The sequence below is a fragment of the Mus caroli genome, unplaced genomic scaffold, assembly GCF_978045245.1.
Source record: "Mus caroli unplaced genomic scaffold, Mus_caroli_1 scaffold_4, whole genome shotgun sequence".
Taxonomy (NCBI): Eukaryota; Metazoa; Chordata; class Mammalia; order Rodentia; family Muridae; genus Mus; species Mus caroli.
In genome coordinates, this window is record NW_028227259.1 from 113,396,942 (window position 1) to 113,420,992 (window position 24,051).

The following is a 24,051-nucleotide window of genomic DNA, read 5'->3' on the forward strand; positions in this document are numbered from 1 at the left end:
ATTGGGAACAAAATACCCATGGAAGGAGTTACAGGGAATAAGTTTGGAGCTGAGATGGAAGGAAGGACCATCCAGAGACTGTCCTACCCTGGGAACCATCCCATATACAACCACCAAACCCAGACATTATTGCATATGCCAGAAAGATTTTGATGACAAGACCATGACATAGCTGTCTTGTGAGGCTATGCCAGTGCCTGGCAAATATAGAAGTGGATGCTCACAGTTATCTATTGGATTGAACACCGGGCCCTTAATGAAGGAGCTAGAGAAAGTTTCCAAGGAGCTAAAGGGGTCTGCAACACTACAGGAGGCCCTACAGTATGAACTGAATAGTACCCCCAGAGCTGTGCTCTAGGTCATATGTAGCAGAGGATGGCCTAGTAGGTCATCAATGGGAGGAGAGGTGCTTGGTTTGTGAAAATCATATGCCCCGGTACAGTGGAATGCCAGGGCAGGAGTGGGTCATTTGGAGAGCAAGGTGGGGGAGGGTATAGGGAACTTTGGTAATAGAATTTGAAATGTAAATGAAGAAAATATCTAATAAAAAAAGAGAGAGTTGTCTGAACTTTCATCTACAGCTTTAGGTACTCCAGTGTCCTTTTTTTTTTTTTTTTTTTTTTGGAAATAGACCAATTAAAAGTGAGTGATTATTATGTATTTGCTCTTCACTGTAATTTTCTAAATTTTATTTTTGTAAGACGCAACATTTGGTACCTACACCTGTTGCAGCTGGCCAGCTGCTCACATATCTGGGTTCTAGTCTTGGATGCATCTTGGAATCTGGAAGAGAAGAGGGAACTAGGCTGCGTGAGAAAGGTGAATCCAAGAGAATGGTCTGATCAAAGTTCAATTTTACTATTCCCAGACACTTGTTTATGAAGAAGGGGAAGGGGCCCATTCCCACCATATCATTCTTGGAGTCCAGTTTCAGGTGACCACGTGATAGTTCTGGAACAGCTAGGCAGCAGGCAGTAGCAGTGGGAGTGGCAGAACGATAAGGTGGCAGGCTCCAACCGGGATGCTCTCTTCCTGAAACCTGTTCAGCCAGGTTTCAGGCTGAGGGGGCCGGGGAGGTTACATCTCCTCCCTGTTGTTAATATAAAAAAGAAAAGGCTGGGCTGAGGCATAAAATTTATTTATGTTCTATAGTTGTGCCTGAATTTTTAGGGCCTAATGAAGAAACCTGTCTCAGTTGGATTTCCTAACTTTTGTCATGGAAAACCCTATTTGGATAAGTCTGTCTTTTCTGTCCTAGTAAACATCTTGTAGACTAGCCCTGAGCTATTGGCTCCGTCTTTTATAATGCTAATTAGTTACTGAATAGGTAACTTCCTAGTTGAATTTTTACTGAATCTCAAGTAGTCAGCCATATGGTCTTTCTAGGGCATTGGAACACTGGCGAAGACTAACTGTACAATTTTGAAAGGTACTATAGTATGATAACACTGAAGGAGAGGACATGGATCCTCCTCCTCAACAGCCTTGGATGACAGGCAGGGAACAGGGAGGAGGGGGTGACAACCAGCTCTGTAGCACAAGGCCATTTGGCTTGTTAGAGTGGGAGGCTGTGAAGGGTTTTCCCTTTTCACGGTATGGTCTCTACCATCTCTCCCCCCTTTGAATTAAGCTTAATAAGGCCATACTTAACTAAGGTGATCAAATGATTTCCTCATTTTTGCATGAGTGGTCTTTAACCATGGCTGGGGGAGTATTGATTCAATTCCTCCTGTGGGTGCTGTCATCACCCACAATCATGGCTCTTGGTATCTTTTGGGGAGAGAGGGCAGAGCCTTAGAAAGATATTTTTGGTTGTAACTGGAACTAGATACCAACCTCCATCAAAACTGGGTGTATCTCTCAGGGAACTCAGAAATGGTCAAGTTTGACCTTCCCCTGCAGTGCATTGCCTGCACCCACGCTGATGCCCATACTGTACTCGTATTATCACAAATCAGCATGCACAGTTCTGAGTACTGTGCTGCTCCCAAGGGAGAATTGTCAACCTCATATTCAGCAAGGACTCTACAAGAATTATGTCACTAGTAACACCACAATTTGTGGCTCTTAGGCTATATTAGGAGCTGGAGGTCACCTTCCTCATCTCTAATATTTCTACAACCTGAGGAACCAAGGGGACCTTGCAATAACAGCAAGGGTAGAAAACCGGAGACCAGCTAAGGGACTAAGCCCACCTTATCACAATAAAAGCCATATTCTTCTCATATCTAGGATTTCTGCCTTCCTAGCCCTAATAGTAAAGCTTAATCTCAAATCAGACTGAAAGCCACAATATGTGCTGGAATGCCTTTAGAATGAAAATTAGTAGCTGCCACCTGCATGCTCTTGGGGGCAGGGATGCATGCCCACCTGCTGCAGTCAGGTTGAAGGTGTTGATTGACCTGCTTGAAAGACAAAAATCTTAGACAGTGAAGACTAATATTACAAAGCTTCTTTTGGGGAAGTCCAGGTACTTTATTCAGTTGCAAATTAGCAAGGCTCAAGCTCAGTCTCCGACCTTCTTGTGGGGGAGCTGGTTTTTAGAATTAGTAAAGGGCCAGAGATTCTCTGGAAGAGGAGGCTGTGCTCTGAATTAACTTTGATAGGTAATTAAGAATTTTAGTTATCTACAATAGGAATCTCCAATAGTGGACTAAATATTAGACCAGTCTAAGATTGAATTAGAATAACTAGTCACACTGAAGAAAAGAGAAAAATCATTATGACTCTATTAAATGACTAATCTTACTAAGTCAGAATATACAGTCTCTGATGTTCTTTTGCCATAAAGTTAAGAGGTTTGAAGCTAGTCCAAACTGGAAAAATTGGCAAGCAAGGATGGGTCTAAAACATGTACCCAATTTAGTTTCTTAGTCACTTCAATCAGGGCACTGAGTCAACTCACCTGCCAGCTCGTCACAGGAATTAACTATCATGCTTCTGCAGTGTTCTGTGGAGAGAACCTATGTTTTTCCCTTCCCTAATAAGATAGCTGTTTAGGATCAAATCATAAACCAACAAGTAGATCCTTTTAAGATACTATAAAGCATTTATTAAATTCTTTGAGATCTAAATTTCAAAATTTGAGAATAAAAGTATGATTTAAATAGTGTGCACAGGAATGCACTAAATAGTATGCACGGGGATATATTTTCCCCCTTCTTTGTCTTTTAAGAAGTTAAAGTTTTAAAGTTTCACAATATCTAATCCTTAGAATTATTAACTTGTTGACAAAACATTTAAAATACCTGACTGTATTTATGTAAAAAGGGGCAGTGACTAATTGTACTTTCAATTGTTTCTCTTAAGGAGCAGTTGTAACTAGAAAGCTTGAAAAGTTATTAAGAGTCACATGTGCATAATTTATTTATTTATTAACTAGAAATAAGAGCATTTATTTGTAGCAATTTATTAAGTAAAAGCCCTCAAGAATTAACACTATTATGTGGAAACAAGTAGTAACTGAGGATACTAAAAGGAAAGAATTATACTTGCACAATTTTTAAGAATACTAAAATATTATCTTAAACCATAACTGTTATGAATATATAAAGAATGAGGTTATATATCTAATCTATCTTATATGGACGACCTATAGACTGCCTGAGATATAAATCTAGCCTGGCATTGTTTTAAAATGTCCAGGCAATCTAGAACAATTTAAGAAATGTCTAAAAACCGCCTTCTTAAAAGGACAGCATTTTTTTTAATGAGTTGTATATGCATAAGCAATTGCAAATTTGAGAATTAATAGCATCTGAGGGACGAACAATCTTAAGCAATTGTGAGCTCTGAGATATAACATTGACTATTAATATACAATTTAAGGTTTGATTGTTTAGTATTTTAAAACACCATCTACAGCACACAACTAGATTATCTGTGCTGAAGCAGGGGGAAACTTAAAAGAATAAGCATGTGATCTAATTCACATGTACTACTTCTCATATAGGGGTCATTTTCAAACACAATAATTGGGATGTATGCATGCATGAATTTAGAGAAGATATAAAAGCATGCATAAAACAATTTTTAACTCATCTTTGGGATATTGAAAATGATGGTATGTAATAGGTCAATTAATATTTTGTAATAACCAAATAAATTGCTGTATTGAACAAGGAACATACACTTAGTCAAGTTTTTAAGACACAGTTTTTGTTATAGGTTTTTAAAAAAATACATGAATATACTTTACAATTCTTTATTAGTACCACAGTGGTTCTAATAGGATGTTGAAACAGTTTTTTGAGGTGAAAGCCACCTCAGCCTAGTTGTGGCTCCGAGGCCTTGGGCCTGTCACCCACAGGGTACCTCAGAGGGGCCCTTATGTCTTAAGTCCTCCTTGGCCCTGGCTGCCTGCCACCCTGGCATGCTGAGTCACTCTGAAAAGGACTGTGGATTTTAACCCGCTGCTGAGCCCCGCATCTCTGAAACAGAGGCGGGGTGCATGATGTTAAGCAGCAGCTCTGCAGTCTTATGTGCCCTAAGGCCCCGCCCCACAGTAGCCAGCAGCTAGCTGGCTCTGCATGGACCAACAATCAGCTGGGAGGATGAGAAAAATGACTTTACAATAATGTTTTCTCTTGCCAAAGAATTGTTTTGGGCACAGCTAATATTTAATTACCATTGATTATAAATAGTAACAATTATAAAAGCTTTTTAAAAAAAATTTCTGCAAAACCTTCTGGAGTAAACTAAAACCCTAAGTACTAAAAAGATATTGCCTCTGAATCTTTTGGGTGAGAGCAAGGATTTAAAGTAAACTTCCCTTGAGAAGCATTAACTAATAAAATATTTTCCACTTAGAAAACACTATACACTGGGAGATTAAAACTCTTGGCTTCTTGTATAGAAGCAGAAATGATAAAATTTCTTACATAATGTAGATCAATATTTATCCATACTAGAGGCAAAATATTCTAGTTATTACAAACCTACTAGAAGCAAAACCTTTACAATCATTAAGATGCAAAGGAGAGAGAAAAGAGGAAACAAACTTTTGGATCTATAATAACTATATAAAAGGTAGGCAAGCCAGATTGTAATGCCTTGATAAATTTTACAGTCTGATTGACTTTTTATAAACTATGAATTTGAACTTTATTAAAACAGCATCTGGCTAGATCTGTAAAGAATTACTAAGTTTCTTTTGTAACATTAACTTTGGGAAAGTAAAACCCATTTTTAAACAATTTATCAGTTATAGAATCAATATTAGAAGCATTACTATCATATTATGAAGTTTGGCTACCAATTAATACTTATGGATACATGCAAGCTTTAATGCTTCATTAAAGAGACATTGCTTTAAATCTTATCTTTAATTCTACCCATCTGTTAGCAATGTAACACTTATTTTAATCTTAACCAATAACTTATGAGCTGATTGTGAAAACACAAGAGCACATTATCAATAAAAAATAAACAAACCAAAAACAAAAAACAAATGAAGCGGTTACATTTAGACCAATCAGAGAATATTAATTTTTCTAGTTACAATCATAGAATAAAAAGCACTTTATTATTTGCCAAACACATTAATCACGAATGTAGAGAATCCTCTAGGAAAAAACCATTTATCAGGTTCTTTTTTACCCCAAAACTAAGAAGCTGTAGACTCTCCTTTTTCCTATAAGGAACAGTTTTTCTAGCAGGGGCCCTCCTGCTGTGTGCCTGTTTCCTGGTTGAAGGGTATGGCCGCTCTCGTTTTTTCTTAAACCATCTTTATTATCCAACATAAAACAGAACATTCATTCATACAGACTGGACACAAACATACATGAATTGAACACGTGAACAGATTGGTGCACCAGACATTAGACAAAGACACAGAAAGGGCAGAGCACTTCTGCTGTAAAGCCCAGAGAGAACAAAGCAGGGCACCCCTGAAATTTCTCTCTGTTTCTGGGACATTTTCCTTCCACATGATGCAGTTTCTAACTGCGGCCATCTGCCTGATTATTAAATCTCTTTTATTAAACCCTTTCTTTTCTCACGCCTAAGAATGTAGCTTCTGAGAGCTCAACTGCCTGTTACATTTCTACCCCTGATAAACCTCACTGCTGAACCTAAGTGTGAAGAAGTATTAAAAAAGTATAGCAAAGTAAAAACAAAATTCGAGGCTTTTGGGCCCAGGCTTGGGAGTGTAGCCTTTGTGGCTTAGTGCTCCAGGTACTGGTCATAAAACAGATAGCGACATTCCTCCACCTACCCGCTTCCTGGGTTCAATTCAAAGAATGGCACCCTGACCATTACTGGAACCTGCAATGCAAATGTGCTATCTTTAGGGGCTCTTAGATTGTTAGGGGCTCTTAGAAACTGTCTTGAGAGATAACCTGACACTTGTGACTTTATACTTCCTTGTGACTCTTAACTGGTATTTTTGGTATTTTCCAACAACGCCCTCCCCACCTCCATGAATTGTGGTTTCTTCCTTTAAATACCCCCTTACTCAGCTACTCAGGGCGCCATAGTCCTCTACCCCTGCGTGGTGTATGACCATGGGCCCGAGAACGCTCTCAAATAAAAATCCTCTTGCAGTTGCAGCAAGATCGTTTCTTGTGGGTGATTTTGGGGTGTCGCCTCTCCTGAGTCAGAACGTGGGGAGAGTCCTCACGTTGTGGGTCTTTCAAGTGAATTAGCATGCAGGTTTAATGCTGTTTCAACTGAGCCCATACCGACCTTCTCTGGTATGAATTTCCTTTAATTATTTTTGTCTTTCATGAAGCTCCAAACCAGCAGTGCTTCTTCCAAATGTCCTCTGCCATTTTCCAGTCCCATGTTGTTTGGCCAAATCTGTGGCGGCCAGCTGCCCACATGTCTGGGTTCTAGTCTGGGAGGCATCTTGGAATCTGGAAGAGAAGAGGGAACTAGGCTGTGCGAGAAAGATGAAACCAAGAGAACGGTCTGATCAAAGTTCAATTTTACTATCCCCAGACACTGGTTTATGAAGAAGGGGAAGGCGCCCATTCCCGCCAAATCATCCTTGGAGTCCAGTTTCAGGTGACCACGTGATAGCTCCAGAACAGCAGGCAGTAGCAGTGGGAGTGGCAGAACGATAGGGTGGAAGGCTCCACCCCGGATACTCTCTTCGTGCTAACAGTGAAACCTGTTCAGCCAGGTTTCAGGCTGAGGGGTGTGGGGGGAGGTCGGTTACATACACCCAGGCAGATAAATGCAGGAAATTCCAATGAACCAGATTAAAAGAACACTTAGATTTTCGGTTATTTCCTTAGAAAATGATTTTGGAGTTCCATCTGATATTTTTGTTTTTAAAGATGTTGTGATAGTGTGATAGTCATTTCCAGAGTAGGTAGTTGAAGGAAACAATTCAATGTATCCTCTTACAAAATTTTCCCTCATCCAAGGCTCAGGGAAATGTAAAGAAGATGGTGGAAAACATCTTGTGAGTCAAAGGATGAGGAAACTGGCTGTGAACACAAATCTTCTATAACTAGCATAAGTAGACCATGAAGTTTTACCAATATGACACACAAAATATGGTCTGAAGAAGGATTACTGCACTGTGCATGGCAGCATGGAAGGAAGAAAGCTTGCAAAGCTTCTAGCCTACACAACCATTTACAGGAAACTTTAAATCTGGGAATGGAGGACGTTGTCATAGCCAGGGAAGGGAACAAATATTGGCCATGTATTACCAAATAATGATCCATCAAAACATAAAAACATGCAATTTTACATAGTATCTACAATTTATACTTCAAAATGTATATGTATATACAAATACATGTATGCATTCATTAAGCATTAATGAAATAATAGGTCATATGCATTTTAGGAGTGTATGGATGGGCTACAAGTGGTGTTCTTGAGACAGGAAATATAAAGAAAAAAACAATTAAATTATCCCATCAAAAATAAACTGTAAATTAACAATTAAAATAAAAGCAACAAACAATACTTTCAGAGAAAATTACACTGACCTTCAGCAACTGATGTCCAGAAATAATAATGTTCATGTGTTTGTATGTACATCTTTGTGCATGTAATATTAAACCAAATAATCCTTAGTTGTTCCTATTTTGCTAACATTTTTGAAGTCATTCATCTAGAGTGCTTTATATATTCTCAGATTTCACTGACCTCATTGTGATATAGGTCTTGTGTGTAAATTTTTCCACTACCAATTTTTCTCCCTGAATGAAACTTCTTCATTTCGTATTGAAATGGTATGTTTTCATATGATGTTCAAGAGCCTTATACAGCATGCATAATCTGAGCCCCAATGACCTTTTCATATATTGTACTTCTTTTAGTATTTTACCTGATATTCTGAATATTTTCATAGTACATTATGCACCAATTACAAATCTCAGGCCTCTGTGATGGCCATCAACAATATGCAACACTGTAACTATGCTCCACACTCTACAAATATTCAATCTTGTTTCTCTTTCAAATCAGTGCCTTCTATTGCATCAGTAATCTGTGGTATTCCAAATCCCAACCAAGGCAATTTAACATTTTGCTGATGTCTTAAATTCTGTTGCTGTAAGAAAACACCATAGTCAAAGGAACCATGTGAGAAAATTCTTATTCCCCTATGTACCTTGGTCACAGTTAATAGAATGAAGTCAAGGCAAGAATGTGGATGCAGACACTCAATGAGAGCATATGGAATAATGCTGATTATTGACTTCATGCCTGTGCTCTTTAAAGTCCTCTTTCTTATAGCTCCCAGAACATTTTGCCAAGAGGTAGCACTCTCATATACATTAGGGTCACCTTATTACATATTAAATTAGGTACATGGCTTACACACATACCTAGAGGTCAAAGTGTTGGTAGCCATTCATCAACTTAGATTCCCTATTCTCAATGTTTACATCGATGTTCACATCAATGAAACCATTTACCCCTAAAACAATAATTGGCATTATATTAGGCAGTGCTGTGCTGCCCTACATTGTAAGTACTAACTTTGTATATTACTTAATTTTTTGTATGATTTAGTGGTGCTTTTGTTATGACAAAACAAAAAGTTAAGTTGAGTATAATTAGCATTTTAAAATTAGTAAAGAATCAAGAAGGCAATTTATCTTTGTACTTAGGCAGAAAGTTTGAATCGTGTATACGTAATAGAACACAACATTTTGGGAGAAATATACAGCCTAGCAAGCCTGCACTAGAAGCTAAGATGGAGAAAACCTCCACAACCACCATGGCCGTTCCCCTGGTGCTGTGGTAGACAGGGAGGAAGGTGATCCAGACACTGCAGAACACCAGCATGCTGAATGTTAGGAATTTGGCTTCATTGAATCTGTCAGGAAGGTTCCTAGCCAAGAAAGCCACAGTAAAGCTCCCCAGAGCCAAGGCACCCAAGTATCCCAGAACAAAGTGGAAGGCAATGACTGAGCCTTTGTTGCAAATAATGATGGTCTTTCCATGTTCAGATTGCGTATCTCTGTCAATAAAGGGAGGAGATGTTCCTAACCAGATTCCACAGAGAACAAGTTGGATTAGGGTACAAATGGGAATGACCAAGTTAGGTGCCCCTGATGCCAGCATCCCTCTCATCCTTCTCCCTGGAGTAGTGAGCGTGAAAGCCATGAGTACAGTTATTGTTTTAGCCAACACTGTAGAAATAGCCACTGTGAAAAATACTCCAAATGTGGTCTGCTGCAGGATACAGGTGGCCTGGTTGGGATGTCCAATGAAGAGCAATGAGCAGAGAAAACAGAAGACTAGAGAGATGAGCAGGATGTAGCTGAGAATGCGGTTATTGGCCTTCACAATAGGTGTATCCTTGTACTTCACAAAAGTGACTAGTATTAGAACTGTGAGGGCAGAGAAGGACAGGGCCATGCATCCTAGAGCCATCCCCAATGGATCTTCGTAAGCCAGGAATGACACAGCTCTTTGGAGGCAGTGGGTTTTTTCTAAGTTGGCATACTTATCATCTGGACACCGCACACACTGTTCCATATCTGCTGGCAAACAATAATAGACCCTTATAAGATATCATACTTTTCTAGTTAATAATTGTGTATTTGTATTGTTTAGAGGATATATCAATAAATAATTTGGTGTTGAGAATCCACTCCATTCCTTATTATTGTAGGGACCAGTTACTCAACATTTCTCTCTATCAACCTATGCTTTCTGATGGAACAAAGCACCATTATAGGGAATTGAACAGCAAAAATTATTTATTAAACAAAAATAATGAAAAATATGATGAATATTTATATGTATAATCTCAGATTATTTAATTCCTCAAACCATAAATTCACTACTCACAGACAAGCGTATAGTGTAGACATAGTTACTGATGCCAGTAGATGAAATATGTTATGTACTTTGTTTACTTTGAGAGTTGTGTCCTTTATTTTTATCTACACATAGGCACCAGAGCATAAAATTCCTCATGCAAATATTTACATAGAGGAATATTTTCATTCTTGAATCTGTATGCATCATAAACATATGAATGTCCCGCTCATTGTGGGAAGATAATTTCTTCCCAGGCACACATTCCAAATTCTATTTAATGAAAGGTATGGATATTCACATTCATCTGTCTGTCCTTAGGTAGGCTGTGATTGATGATAAACAATCTCCCATCTCTTGTTTCATCCTGGAAATCTTCACTCATGTTCTAATTCTTTGACGGGAAATGCTTAATCTCTTAAGCCATCTAAGTTTTTAAAATGTATTTCATTAAACAACAGCTGCTATGCTGAGCATCTGGCCTTTGACAGGGACTATTTTGGGTGATCAAGGGACAGATTGTGAACTGATCCTATAGCTAATTTTCTTTGTAAAAAGAATCAAAGGAAAAGAAACATATGCATAGATTATGCCTAATATTACTGTTCAAAAATAGTTATAGAGGTATGACCCCCTTGATATTTTCTATATAATATAAAATTAGTAGCCATCATATTATGAAAGAATTGCATAGTTTGTAGAAAATATTGCAAGTTATTTGCTGGGTATAAAAGAAGTAGACATTACTTAACTGATCAAGTTCTGAAACATGGAAATTTTAAGTCTCCAGTTTCCACCTAGGCTGTATCATATTTCTAGTTTGGGAAGAGAAGGCATTTGAATCCATCAATTTTTCTTCTGTATGCAAGCATGTACCTGTTTCATTGGAAACCGCATTTTCTGGGCACTGATCACAATCAAAGCAGCAGTCTGCTATTTGTTTCTGATGAATTTTTCTGAATCCAGCAGTACATGATACACTACACAGGGAGGAGGGTACCTGAGGCAATACACAAGTATTATATAATATGTGAGGTATATAGTTTATGTATATATAATATGTATAATGACCCATAGATTGATATATGGGATATTAACAGATATGGCTATAAATATTTCTCTGATAACTAGCATTACTTAACAGTTTCAGGAACATTATTATTTTGTATAACCATGCAATGCACTGAATGTCATACAATATTTACTATATCACATAATATTTTATATGTAACATTCAGGCTGTAACAGTTTAAAAATTTTCCCTTCTAAACTCAATAATCCAAAAGTAATGTTCATGTAGTATCAGTTTCTCATGATATAAACTAGAACACTGAGCTGTATAGAGAGACAAGATAGGGTAAATCAAGAAAGAGTTTAATGAATATGAACAAAATATGTTATATATGACTCTCATGAAATTAATGAAGTTTTCCTAAGTTTAAAAGAAAATGTGGAAACCTCTATCCCATCCCCATATCCCCCTGCTTCTATAAGGGAGCTACCACAATCACATGCCCACTCCTACTTCAGCACCCTAGCATTCCTCTAGGCTGGGGCATCAAGTCTCCATAGGACCAAGGGCCATTCCTCCCACTGATGCCAGATAAGGCTATACTCCACAGAGGAGGGGAAACTAGGAATGGGAATAACATTTGAAATGTAAGTAACTAAAATAGCCAATAAAAATATATAAAAAATACCTTGATTCAGGAGAAATATTTCTGTTAATGAATACATGCTATACTTAATTAGTCTGTAAATATATTCACAAAGAATCAGAAAATTCCATGGTTTGTATAGAGTTACAAAATTATATATATATATATATATATATATATATATATATATACAGAGAGAAATATTACTAAACATTTAATAATTATACAACTGTATTGTGTGTTAGTAGGCATGTGGGCACTATTGAACTTGGAATTCATGGGACTTTGCTCCCTATAACTAGATTTACATGAAGATAAGAGTTATTAATTTTGGTGCTTATAACTGAGCATGGTCTTTTGCAAGAGTAGCAACTGTTCTTAACCACAGAGCTATTATTTCAGTGCCTCATAATTTAAAATTCAGATATCCTGAAAAAATTAAAATTGTAGTATACCCACTGATGATCCTCCTGTTGTCCACTCCAAATCATCAGATATATGAAGTTGTTGGCTCTGATGGAAACAAGGCAAATAGCTTCCTATTTTCACTTTTAATCCAAGGCCTTGTGGAAAATTCCAAATGATGAAAATGTCATAATCTGTACACTGATTTTCCCTATGCTTCATGTTCACCAGTTCTCCAACAGGGTTAGTAAATATCCTGGATTTCAGCATGGAAGACACCTAATTAAGATGCATCATTAGATGTTTACACATGCACATCAGTAAAGGGAATGACAAATTGAGAATTTATCATAATTAATTTATGAATTTCAGAAAAGACAGGTGAAATAAACAATTCCTTGTAGTAAAATGCAATATGCCTCATGGATGATTTAAAATTAAAATACTTCATATTAATGTTCCATTGTAAAATGTGCAAGAAGAAATGATTAACAGATAACAAGTAACACTGTGCATGTATGAGCATGTTCCTCAAAAATGGTAGTTTTAAAAACATGATGTCATGTATGTGCAAGTGAAGGGGAAGTCTGAATGTCTCTAAGTTGTGAAAAGAATGGTTGTGGGCCTTTCGTGTACATACAGTCTATATACATGAGATAAACATAATCTTAATAAAATATGAAGTCTTAATCATTTATGGTTTTGTAAATAATTGTTAATAAAATGAATAATTATTAATCATAGCTCATGTACCAATTCTTGCGAAATTATTCTTTAGAAAAATATTCTAGTCGACTCATCACTTAAGGGTTTTATGATAAAACTCTTGGCTTCTATTTTAATTTTTGAACTTATTTGGTGAAATGTTGAGACACATTTTCAGAAAACTCCCTGATATCATAAAAAAAATGTATTGTCTCCTACCAAATGTGATCCTTGTGCATGATATTTATCCATGTTAAATATTCATTAGGGAGATTTACAGTGAAGAAATCTTTCCTCTGACAGAATAATATCTAACAAATGTACAGTTGTTTCTCTGGGTATATTTAAAAGATCTCATTGATATATCTAAATATTATGAATACTGTCAATAAGACAAAAAGGCCACCAACAGATTGGGAAAGGATTTTTACCAATCCTAAATATGATAGGGGACGAATATTCAATATATACAAAGAGCTCTAGAAGCTGGACTCCAGAAATTCAAATAACCTCATTAAAAAATGGGGTACAGAGCAAACAAAGAATTCTCAACTGAGGAATAACAAAGGGATGAGAACACTTGAAAAAATGTTCAACATCCTTAATCATCAGGAAAATGCAAATCAAAACAACCTTGAGATTCCACCTCACACCAGTCAGAATGGCTAAGATAAAAAATACAGGTGACAGCAGATGCTGGTGAGATTGTGGAGAAAGAGGAACACTCCTACATTGCTGGTGGGATTGCAAGTTGTACAACAACTCTGGAAATCAGCCTGGTGATTCCTCAGAAAATTGGACATAGTGCTACTGGAAGATCTAGCAGTTCCTCTCCTGGGCATATACCCAGAAGATGTTCCAACTGGTAATAAGGACACATGCTCTACTATGTTCATAGCAGCCTCATTTATAATAGCCAGAAGGTAGAAAGAACCCAGATGTCCCTCAACAGAGGAATGGATACAGAAAATGTGGTACATTTACACAATGGAATACTACTCAGCTATTAAAAACAATGAATTTATGAAATTCTTGGGCAAATGACTGTATCTAGAGGATATCATGCTTAGTGAGGTAATGCAATCACAAAGGAATTCACACAATATGTACTCACTGATAAGTGGATATTAGCCCAGAAACTTAGAATACCCAAGATACAATTTGCAAAACACAAGAAAATCAAGAAGAAGGAAGACCAAATTTTGGATACTTCATTCCTCCTTAGAGTAGGGAACAAAATACCCATGGAAGGAGTTACAGAGACAAAGTATGGAGCTAAGACGAAAGGATGGACCATCGAGAGACTACCCCACCCAGGGATCTATGACATAATCAGCCATCAAACTCAGACACTATTGCATAGGCCAGCAAGATTTTGCTAAAAGGACCCTGATATAGCTGTCTTGTGTGAAGCTATGCCAGTGCCTGACAAATACAGAAGTGGATGCTCACAGTCATCTATTGGATGGAACACAGGGTCCCCAATGGAGAAGCTAGAGAAAGTACCCAAGATGCTGAAGGGGTCTCAACCCTACAGGTTGAACAACAATATGAACTAACCAGAATTCCCAGAGCTCATGTTTCTAGATGCATATGTAGCAGAAGATGACCTAGTCGGCCATCATTGGGATGAGAGGTCCCATGGTTTTGCAAACTTTATATGACTCAGTACAGGGGAACACCAGGGCCAAGAACTTGGAGTGGGTGGGTAGGGGAGCAGAACTTGGGGAGTGTATACAGGACTTTAGGGATAGCATTGAAATGTAAATGAAGAAACTGTATAATTCAAAAAAAAAAAAAAGAAAGAAACTTTACCTGCTGACAGTCAGTGAATGTTCCTTTGGGCACTGTAATTTGCTGAGATTCTACTTGTTGAAGAATGAGTTCATGGTAGGTGTGGGCCACAGCATACACAGCATTATACAAATTGTAGCCTTCCTCACTTAGGACAATGTCATATTTGTGCAGTGTTGTCCATTCCAATGTGTTGTTGAATGTAAAATGATCCTTTTTATTGCTGTTCTTAGAGATGGAACAATTAAAATAATTCCACCCCAGTCTAGACTCAGAAACGTTTTCTGTGTATTTTTCACTGTTCATTGTTTGCAAGAAATTTCTAAAGTTAGCAATTTCACGTACATGGTGTGCAAAAGTGACAGTCCCTTGGAAGAAATCGAGGCTGAAATCTTTTTTATTTGTGATGACATCCCATTGTGAGGTTGTGATCCAGATTCTCCTTACACCTAAATCTTCCCACCTTCTAAAGCTAACTTCTAAGGTAGAGTTCATTTCACCGTAAATGATAACAACCTTTGCTGTTGATTCCATAATTTGTTTATCATATATCTTAGCCCTTGTCATATATAACTGCATGTCTTCTGGGATCATATTAACAAAAGCTAAACAGATTCCACGTCTTTGCATTTCTTCTCTCATGTCTGATAGAAACTGAATACTCTGGTCATCATCTGAGATGACCAGTCCTATCCAAGTCCATCTAAAATGAAGCATCAAGGAGACCATTGCATGAGACAAACGTGTGTCCTTGGTGGCTACTTGATGGACATAGGGAAACTGGTCATGGTCACTCAGCTTAGGATTAAATGGTCCAAAGAAAACCTAAAGGATATAGAAGAGAGGCTAAAACATCCACATGAGGAATAAGATTGTTAGGATATTTGTACTTATACACAGGTAGTATTATTCACCTTTCAGAATTCATATTAAAGATATTAAGATTATACTATAAATATCATATATTATTCCTATTAGATTCTAGAGTATTCCTGACAAGTATGAATGTTCTAGAAAACAATTTTGCCTGTTTGCCCAGTAGAACTATGATCCTATTATGTAACTCTTTATTATTCGTGTGCGTGTTTATTTGTGTGTAACAGTGCACTCATAAATGGATACTCTCCAAGTTTTCTTGTAGGCACATGTAAATGGAATTTAAAAGTTGTTAACTTTGGCTAGAGAGATGGCTCAGTGATTAAGAGCACTGACTGCTCTTGCAAAGTTCCTGAGTTCAATTCCCAGTAACCATCTGTAATGGGATCTGATGCCCTCTTCTGGTCTGTATAAAGGCAGTGACAATGTACTCACCTACATTAAATAAATGAATATTTAAACACAAAAAGGTGTTAACTCATCCAGTGTCACATATTCTTACCCTTGGTGTCCCAGAATTAATTGACAGTTTTATTGATGTTTTCCATGATGGTCCTATAAGGGCTATGAAACAGGTTCCAAAATATGCACAGATATAATCAGTAAATTCCACAGTATAGCTCTTTTCTGAATATATTTTATCCAGATCTCCCAATGTTTTTTCACACTGACCATCATTAATGGGGAATATCAAAGACATGTTGGGTAAAAGATAAGGATTCTTGTTGATTTCATCAGTTGCAAAAAACAGTACTAGGAAAAACTCATATCTTCTTGCTGGTATTCTAAAACAAGGCATAATGATTAAGGGAGATGTTTGAAACATAAAATTCCAAGTCCTGTAAAGTTTGTAATATGAGACATAATATATTTCTGTCTAAATATCTTGAAATAAGCATAATAAATTAGAGATCTTTAGAGTTAAATAGAATTTAAGAATTCATAGAAATAGGGCACTATGTTATAAGTTTTATATTTGTGAAAATAAAGATTGTTTTATCTCTGAATGCCAACCTTGAACTAGATTACAGTCCTATTGAAGGAGATTAGTATAAAATAATATTGGAGTTGTAATTCCACAGGTACAAAAAAAAGCATATGAAGTATATAACACATTCTCCTTAAAATCTTTATTATTTAAATGCATTTTATACTGTGGAGAGTCAGAGTGCTGCCATGAGAACAGTGTGTATAACCAAGGCCATGAGAGCAGTCAGTGTAGCCAAGGCCATGAGAACAGTGAGTGTAGCCAAGGCCATGAGAACAGTGAGTGTAGCCAAGGCCATGAGAACAGTCAGTGTAGCCAAGGCCATGAGAACAGTCAGTGTAGCCAAGGTCAGAGAGTAGTGTGAGCAACCAAGAGGAACTCTTATCTATGTTTAGTCTGTAGAGGAACTTTCTCAAGAAGAGTTCTGAGTGCTGAAGTGCTTATAAGCTGAAGCTGCAGTAATAAACTTTTAGTCTTGATCAGAATACTGTCTTAGCTCCATGTTTCTTTTGCCCCACACGTTCATTTCCAGCCCTCCTTCCAGGTGAGCCCTGCTTGACTGTAAGCCACTGGATGGCTACATTATATATCACACATCATAATAATATTGAGTATTTTGAGAATCAAATAATACATAAAAAATTTGTTCAACTTTTATGTTCATATCCTTTCCTACCCTAAAAATATCATTAATGCATATTTATTAATGTCTATAACTGAGGATCCTATATCTAATGTTAGTACCAAATGGTTTCAAAATATACAAAATATTTTTTGGGGTATTAAACATAGTAAAAGTGCATAAAATATTAAAATATTAACACTAGAAATATATTTAAAAGACCTTATATGATACCACCTGATATAATATGAGAGTATTCAAAAACACATTATATATCTGTGCATATTGCCTAACAATCAGTTTACTTAAAAAAGATTATCAGTGTTTCTAGGAGAGAAATTATTTTATCAGTAAGTATTTTACAAATTTCAAAATAGGAAAAACTCTTTGAAGTTAAACACTGAGAAAATGCTAATTACAATCACAGTTAGAAAAAATATCAATAATATTTCCATGATGTTTCTAGTACATGCTTTTAATACTTTCAACCATTAATATTCAATACACAGATTATTTTAAGATACATTTTGTTTAATTTAATTTGTCCATTTCAAAATATACATGATGATACAATATACATAACCAGAATATTATCCTTTAGGCTCTTTGTATCAATGTAATGTTACCTTTTAGTGTGTTGCTACTGTATCAGTTTTGTAAAAGAGGTATGAGATTTTTCTTAACATCTCAGTCTTCCTAATCCTTTGATATTCTTTAAGTGATTTCTGAGTACAGAGACCTTCTTTCCATATGAAATGTGTTCATCTGCCCCAGCACAGTTGGCAGTTTATCTGCTACTATTAGCAATTTCCTCTCATTAGGAATAAAGACAGCAAACATGCTCATTTGCATTTTTCAATTGAGAGTTTGGAGCTAAGTGTTTCTCTCTAAACCTGAAACTTGTATTGATATGGTTCATATATTTGTAATTTTAATCTTTATTATGGCTAAAATAGGGTCACCAATGAGAATTTCCACTATTTTTCCTATGTGGTATGGGATAATACATGATACATCAGAAATGAAATTCCTACTGAACTAACACAAAAGTATAATAATGTAAAGCCACCATCACTAGACTTTCTCTAATGTTATTTCAATATTAATTCAATAATTAAGAGAAATATTGGCCATTAATCTGACACTAATAATAAGCCTAACATGTGACTGGACATTTGTATACTTGAATGAAAAGATTATTTTGTTAACAGAATATGAAGCCTGGAGTCTTTTTCTACATTCAGTGTCAACTCCAGAATGGCAGGAGGGGCTCATTCAAAGACTATTTTATAAAGCAAAGTATATATACATATATATATATATTCACAAGTATATATGGAGAACATAAGTATATATATATATATATATATATACTGTTATACATGTAACCATGTAGAGTAGACCCACACATACACAAATATTTCAATGTATGAATTTATGCTCAACTGGTTTGGAGATCAAAATTAGATAACCTTTTTATGAAGGTATTTAGATGCATGCTTATATAGAAACCATTGGCAGACAATAGAATATAGGCAGTGATGCAGTTTGTTTATATATATAGCTCTTGCCACAGGTGGGGATTGTGAATTTAAGGCAGATGATGAGACATCTTTCAACATATGTTATCCAAAGACTCAACAGATAGTCTCCAATCCCTCTCATTTTCCAGCACTGTGAACTGTAGTCCAATGTAGTAAAGCTATACTAAACTGTGACACATTTGAAAGTATTAAAATAGTGATTACATTATAATTATTTTTCAGTGGTTCTTAAGGTTACATGGGGAAGAACAGGACACAACCCCACAGTTTGTATACACAGCTAAATACATCTAATACCTAACATTGGAGCAGGAATTAAAGTTAATGACTTACCTAAGATCAGAGATATTATAAGGGTAGTCAGTAGGTTCCTCAACTGCTGCAAGGAAAAACCCACAGTCACTTCTCAAATCTCCATCATTATCTTCATTATTCTTTATCCTCCAAAAGCACATGGGTTCAGTCAAGTGGCACGAGATCAGAGAAAACTCCAGGAGGAAAAAGGAAAGAGTGAAAACACACAGGTTTTTCATATCTGCTAAGATCTAAGATCAAGCAGTTGTGAAATGTGTTTCTTATGCAGAAAAATATCACTCACACATATACACCTATGTGTCTGTTTTATGGCTACTGCTCTCTGAAGATCCACTTAGTTATAGTCAACAATTCCTTTCCATTCATTCTATGTCATGCTCCCTGGATACATCAGGAAAATTGTGGCCTCAAGCTCTACATCTGAGGTCTGAAAACTTTTGATCAAATCTTTTCTGAAAACATGTTGTGAAGATCATGTCTTCCATCCTCAGGTGCCATGATTTCATTCATATCCATGACATACTTCTCCCCAGGGATAACTTTCTCCTGGAGAGCTTGGAACAGACCAGGTGTCAACAGCCATATGTATAAACACGATGGATTTCATCAGAACTTCCATAATAAGACAAGAGTTGAGAAGGTCATAAATGTTCCATATCATTCAGACTTTGAGTTGAATTATGGGACATAATGTCTTCCATTTTATAGTGTAGGGAAGGGCAATCTAACATCCAGTATTGAGCAAGGTGTTGAGCATTCTCTCTGTTGTTCTTATACTATTGTATGCTAGTCATGTTTACAAAATCTCCTTAACCTTCTTATGATTCTTGTCATCTTGAGAACATGTCATTATGCTAAATCCAAAAATGCCTGGAATTATAGAGATTCAACACCCATCCTGTCTAATATTAGTACCTGTGCAGACAGACATTCACTGAGTTCCTATGCTGATCTCTTACCTTTAATCAGTCCCTGGCACTCAGTGTCATTTGATGAAACATTTTTTAGTTGATGTTTGTTCACACTTCTTTAATGTGGTTGAGAACAATTTTATGCATTTACTCAAAGGAATGAAAGAATTTAGGTGTTATTTAGGAGAGAGAATTTTATTGCTAATGTTAGTATATACCTTATATTTTTCATTCCTGTCTAGTTGGTATTTGTTTTAAAACAGTTCTGTCTTGGATTACATTGCAATGATACAGATGTATGCCTATTATACTAATTTATATAAGTTGAATAGATTACAATGAGTGACACAGATGGAGCATTGAATATGATTTTTATTTTTGAACTACCTTATATTTTTGCCCATAATATCCACACTGAATTAAGTGGTGCCATCAGGTCACAAGAACCAAGGAGCTGCCTGGAAGTGGATTCTTCTGGTTTCCATCCATACCAGAAACTGATCCTGTGTCATAGTGCTCCATACACAAATACCATAGGTAGAGAGCTGGTCTCAGGAGTGCTGACTCACATGTGAGCACAGGTAAGACCACTACTTCTGCTCATATTCTTGGCCTGATAGGGACCCACCTAGAACCATCAGGACACAGGAACTAAGGAACAACACAGGACAGGATCCTTCTTTTTTCAGTCTGCAACAATGCTGACCCTCTGACACAGTGTCCATACTCAAGTTCCTCTGAGAGAACTGTTATCCCAAGAGTTGTGACACACAGACATACAGGCGGGACAAGCCACACACATTGTCAGCAAGACCAGCTAACAACAGAGAAAACCAGATGGCAAGAGGCAAGGGCAAGAGCATAAGCAACAGAAACCAAGGCTACTTGACATTATCAGACCCCAGTTCTCCCACCACAGTAAGCCATGGATACCCAAGCACACCAGAAAAGCAAGACTCTGATTTAAAATCACATCTTATGATGATGATAGAGGACTTTAAGAAAGACATAATAATTCTCTTAGAGAATTACAGGAGAACACAGGTATTGAATTCGTTAAAGAGGAAACACGAAATCCCTTAAAGAATTGCAGGAAAACACAATCAAACAAGTAAAGGAAATGATCAAAACCATCCAGGATCTAAAATTGGAAATAGAATCACTAAAGACACACAAAGGGGAGACACAGAAAACCTAGAAAAAAGATCAGGGGTCATAGATGCAAGCATCCAAAACAGAATATAAGAGATAGAATTGAGAATCTCAGGTGCAGTAGATTCAATAGAAAACATTGATACAAAAGTGAAAGAAAATGCAAAGTGCAAAAAGCTTCTAATTCAAAACATCCAGGATATCCAGGACACAATGAAAAGACTGAAGCCAAGGATAAGAGGTATTGAAGAGAGTGAAGATTCCCCACTTTAAGGGCCAGTAAATATTTTCAACAAAATTATAGAAGAAAACTTCCCTAACTGAAAGAAGGAGATGCCTCTAAATGTACAAGAGGCCCACAGAACTTCAAATAGATTGGACCAGAAAAGAAATTCCTCCTGTCACATAATAATGAAAACACAAATGCACAAAATAAAGAAAGAATATTAAAAGCAGTAATGGAAAAATATGAAGTAATATAGAAAAGCAGACCTATCAATTATACCAGACTTCTCACCAGAGACTATGAAAATTACAAGATCCTGGGCAGATGTCATATAGACCCCAAGAGAACACAAATGCCACCCAGTCTACTGTACCTAGCAAAACTCCCAATTTCCATAGATGGAGAACCCAAGATATTCCATGATAAAACCAAATTTACACAATATCTTTCCACAAATCCAGCCCTAGAAAGGATAATAGATAGAAAATGCCACCACAATGAGGGAAAATACACCCTAGAAAAGGCAAGAAATTAATCTTCTTTCAACAAACCCAAAAGAAGATAGCCACACAAACATATAAAGTAACAGGAAGCAACAATCCCTATTCCTTAACATCTCTAAATCTCAATGGACTCAATTCCCCAACAACAACAACAACAACAACAAAACCCATAGACTAAGAGCCTGGATACAGAAACAGGACTCAACATTTTGCTGCCTACAGGAAACACACTTCAGTGTCAAAGAAAGACACCATCTATTAGTAAACGGCTAGAAAATAATTTTCCAAGCAAATGATCCCAAGAAACAAGCTGGAGTAGCCATTCTATTATCGAATAAAAGCAACTTTCACTAAAAAGTTATCGAAAAGGATTTTAAAAAAGACAATTAGTACTAATCAAAGGAAAATTTACCAAGAAGAACTCTCAGTTTTGAACATCTCTGCTCCACATGCAATGGCTCCACTATTCACAGAAGAACCTCAAATAAAGCTCCAAACACACATTGTATCTCACACAATAATAGTGGGAGACTTCAACAGTCTACTCTCAGAAATGGACAGATCATGGAAATACAAACTAAACAGAGACACATTGAAACTAACAGAAGTCATTGAACAAATGAATGTAACAAATATCTATAGAATATTTCATCCTAAAACAAAAGAATATAACTTTTTCGCAGCACCTCATGATACCTTCTCCAAAATTGACCTTATAATTGGTCACAAAACAGGCCTTAACAGTTACAAGAAGATTGAAATAATCCCATGCCTCCTATCAGATCAACATGGACTAAGGCTGGTCTTCAATAGCAACAAAAGCAACAGAAAGGCCACATCCACGCGGAAGCTGAACAACACCCTACTCATTGATAATTTGGTCAAGGAAGAAATAAAGAAATTAAAGACTTTTTAGAATTTAATGAAAATGAAGGTGCAACATACCCAAACTTATGGGACACAATGAAAGCAGTGCCAAGAGGAAATGCATAGCTCTGAGTCCCTCCAAAAAGAACCTGGAGAGAGCATACACTAGCAAAAGTCAACATAAACTTATGATCAATATCTATATTTTCATAAATACTGGCTAGCATCATGTGTTTTAGATTTTTGTCACTATATGTTGAAATGCTGCTTGTTATTATGATTTGCATTTTTGAAAAGGAAAAGCATCTCTTCATTTATTTCATTTTTTCATTACTTCATTACTTGTATTCTTTAGAATTATCTGACCAATTATTGTGTTCATTCTTCTATAGTAGCATTTTTATTGATTTATTGGAATAATTTGTGCCTAAGTCATCCTGTATGTGTCTAAATTTTCATTTTTTTTGTTTTTTATAATAAACAGTAAAAATAAATTGATACTTCAGTTAAAGAAAATGTTAAATCTAAAATATTCCTAACCCAAACCATATATGAATACTGGGATAGCATGAAGAGACCTACCCAAAAATAACATAAATAGAAATTATTGAAAATTCTCAGTTACAAGGCTCAGATAAAATTCTCAAGAAAATAAGCTAAAGAAAGAGATGCCTATAAAAACCAAAAGAAACCCATAGAACACCATTTAGAAAATATTCAGGGAACAGAATAATAAAAATTAAAAATCTATAGAGCACAGAATGAATATTAAAAGTGGCAAATGGAAAAAACCATGTAACATACCTCCTATGATAATTTTGATAAACAGATTAATCAGAATTACATCTATCTTCACAACTCATACTTTAAAACCTAGAAGAGTCTGTTCAGATCACTTTCAACTTTTAAAATACACACATTCCAACCTAGACTACTATACCACCTTCCAAAAATGCTCAATTACCACTGTACAGGGAGAAAACAAGATATTTCAAGACAAATCCTAATGCAGCCAGTGTCTTTAACAAATACAGCTCTACTTCCATACTAGAAAAAGCTCAACCCAAGAAAGATAAATATGTCCACAATAAGACAGAAAATAAGTAATTCTATACAGGCTTTAAAAAAAGAAAAGAAAAAAAAAGAAAAGAGAAGAAAAAGGAGGAAAATATACATGTCCTACCATTACCAGAACCACCACCACAACCACCACCAATAAGAATAATAACAGTATCTTATCATTAACATCTCT

The 24,051-nt window shown here is 36.3% G+C and overlaps 1 protein-coding gene across 2 annotated transcripts; it reads right to left on the reverse strand.

The window, feature by feature from the left end:
• Positions 1-760: 760 nt before the first annotated feature.
• Positions 761-19,448, reverse strand: LOC110287934 (vomeronasal type-2 receptor 116-like). 2 transcript variants are annotated; one of them, XR_015046967.1, is made up of 7 exons: positions 19,159-19,448; positions 16,174-16,456; positions 14,817-15,620; positions 12,351-12,575; positions 11,110-11,233; positions 6,685-9,950; positions 761-1,090 (listed from the first exon to the last, which is right to left on the reverse strand). XR_015046967.1 is itself a non-coding variant. In XM_085836998.1 (6 exons), the coding sequence occupies exons 1-6, from the start codon at positions 19,356-19,358 to the stop codon at positions 9,046-9,048; spliced, it is 2,541 nt and encodes an 846-aa protein (XP_085693124.1). In that variant the 5' UTR covers positions 19,359-19,448; the 3' UTR covers positions 6,640-9,045. The 2 variants fall into 2 exon arrangements, 1 of the variants encoding a protein (XP_085693124.1); XM_085836998.1 differs by lacking the exon at positions 761-1,090 and having other exon boundaries at positions 6,640-9,950.
• Positions 19,449-24,051: the final 4,603 nt, after the last annotated feature.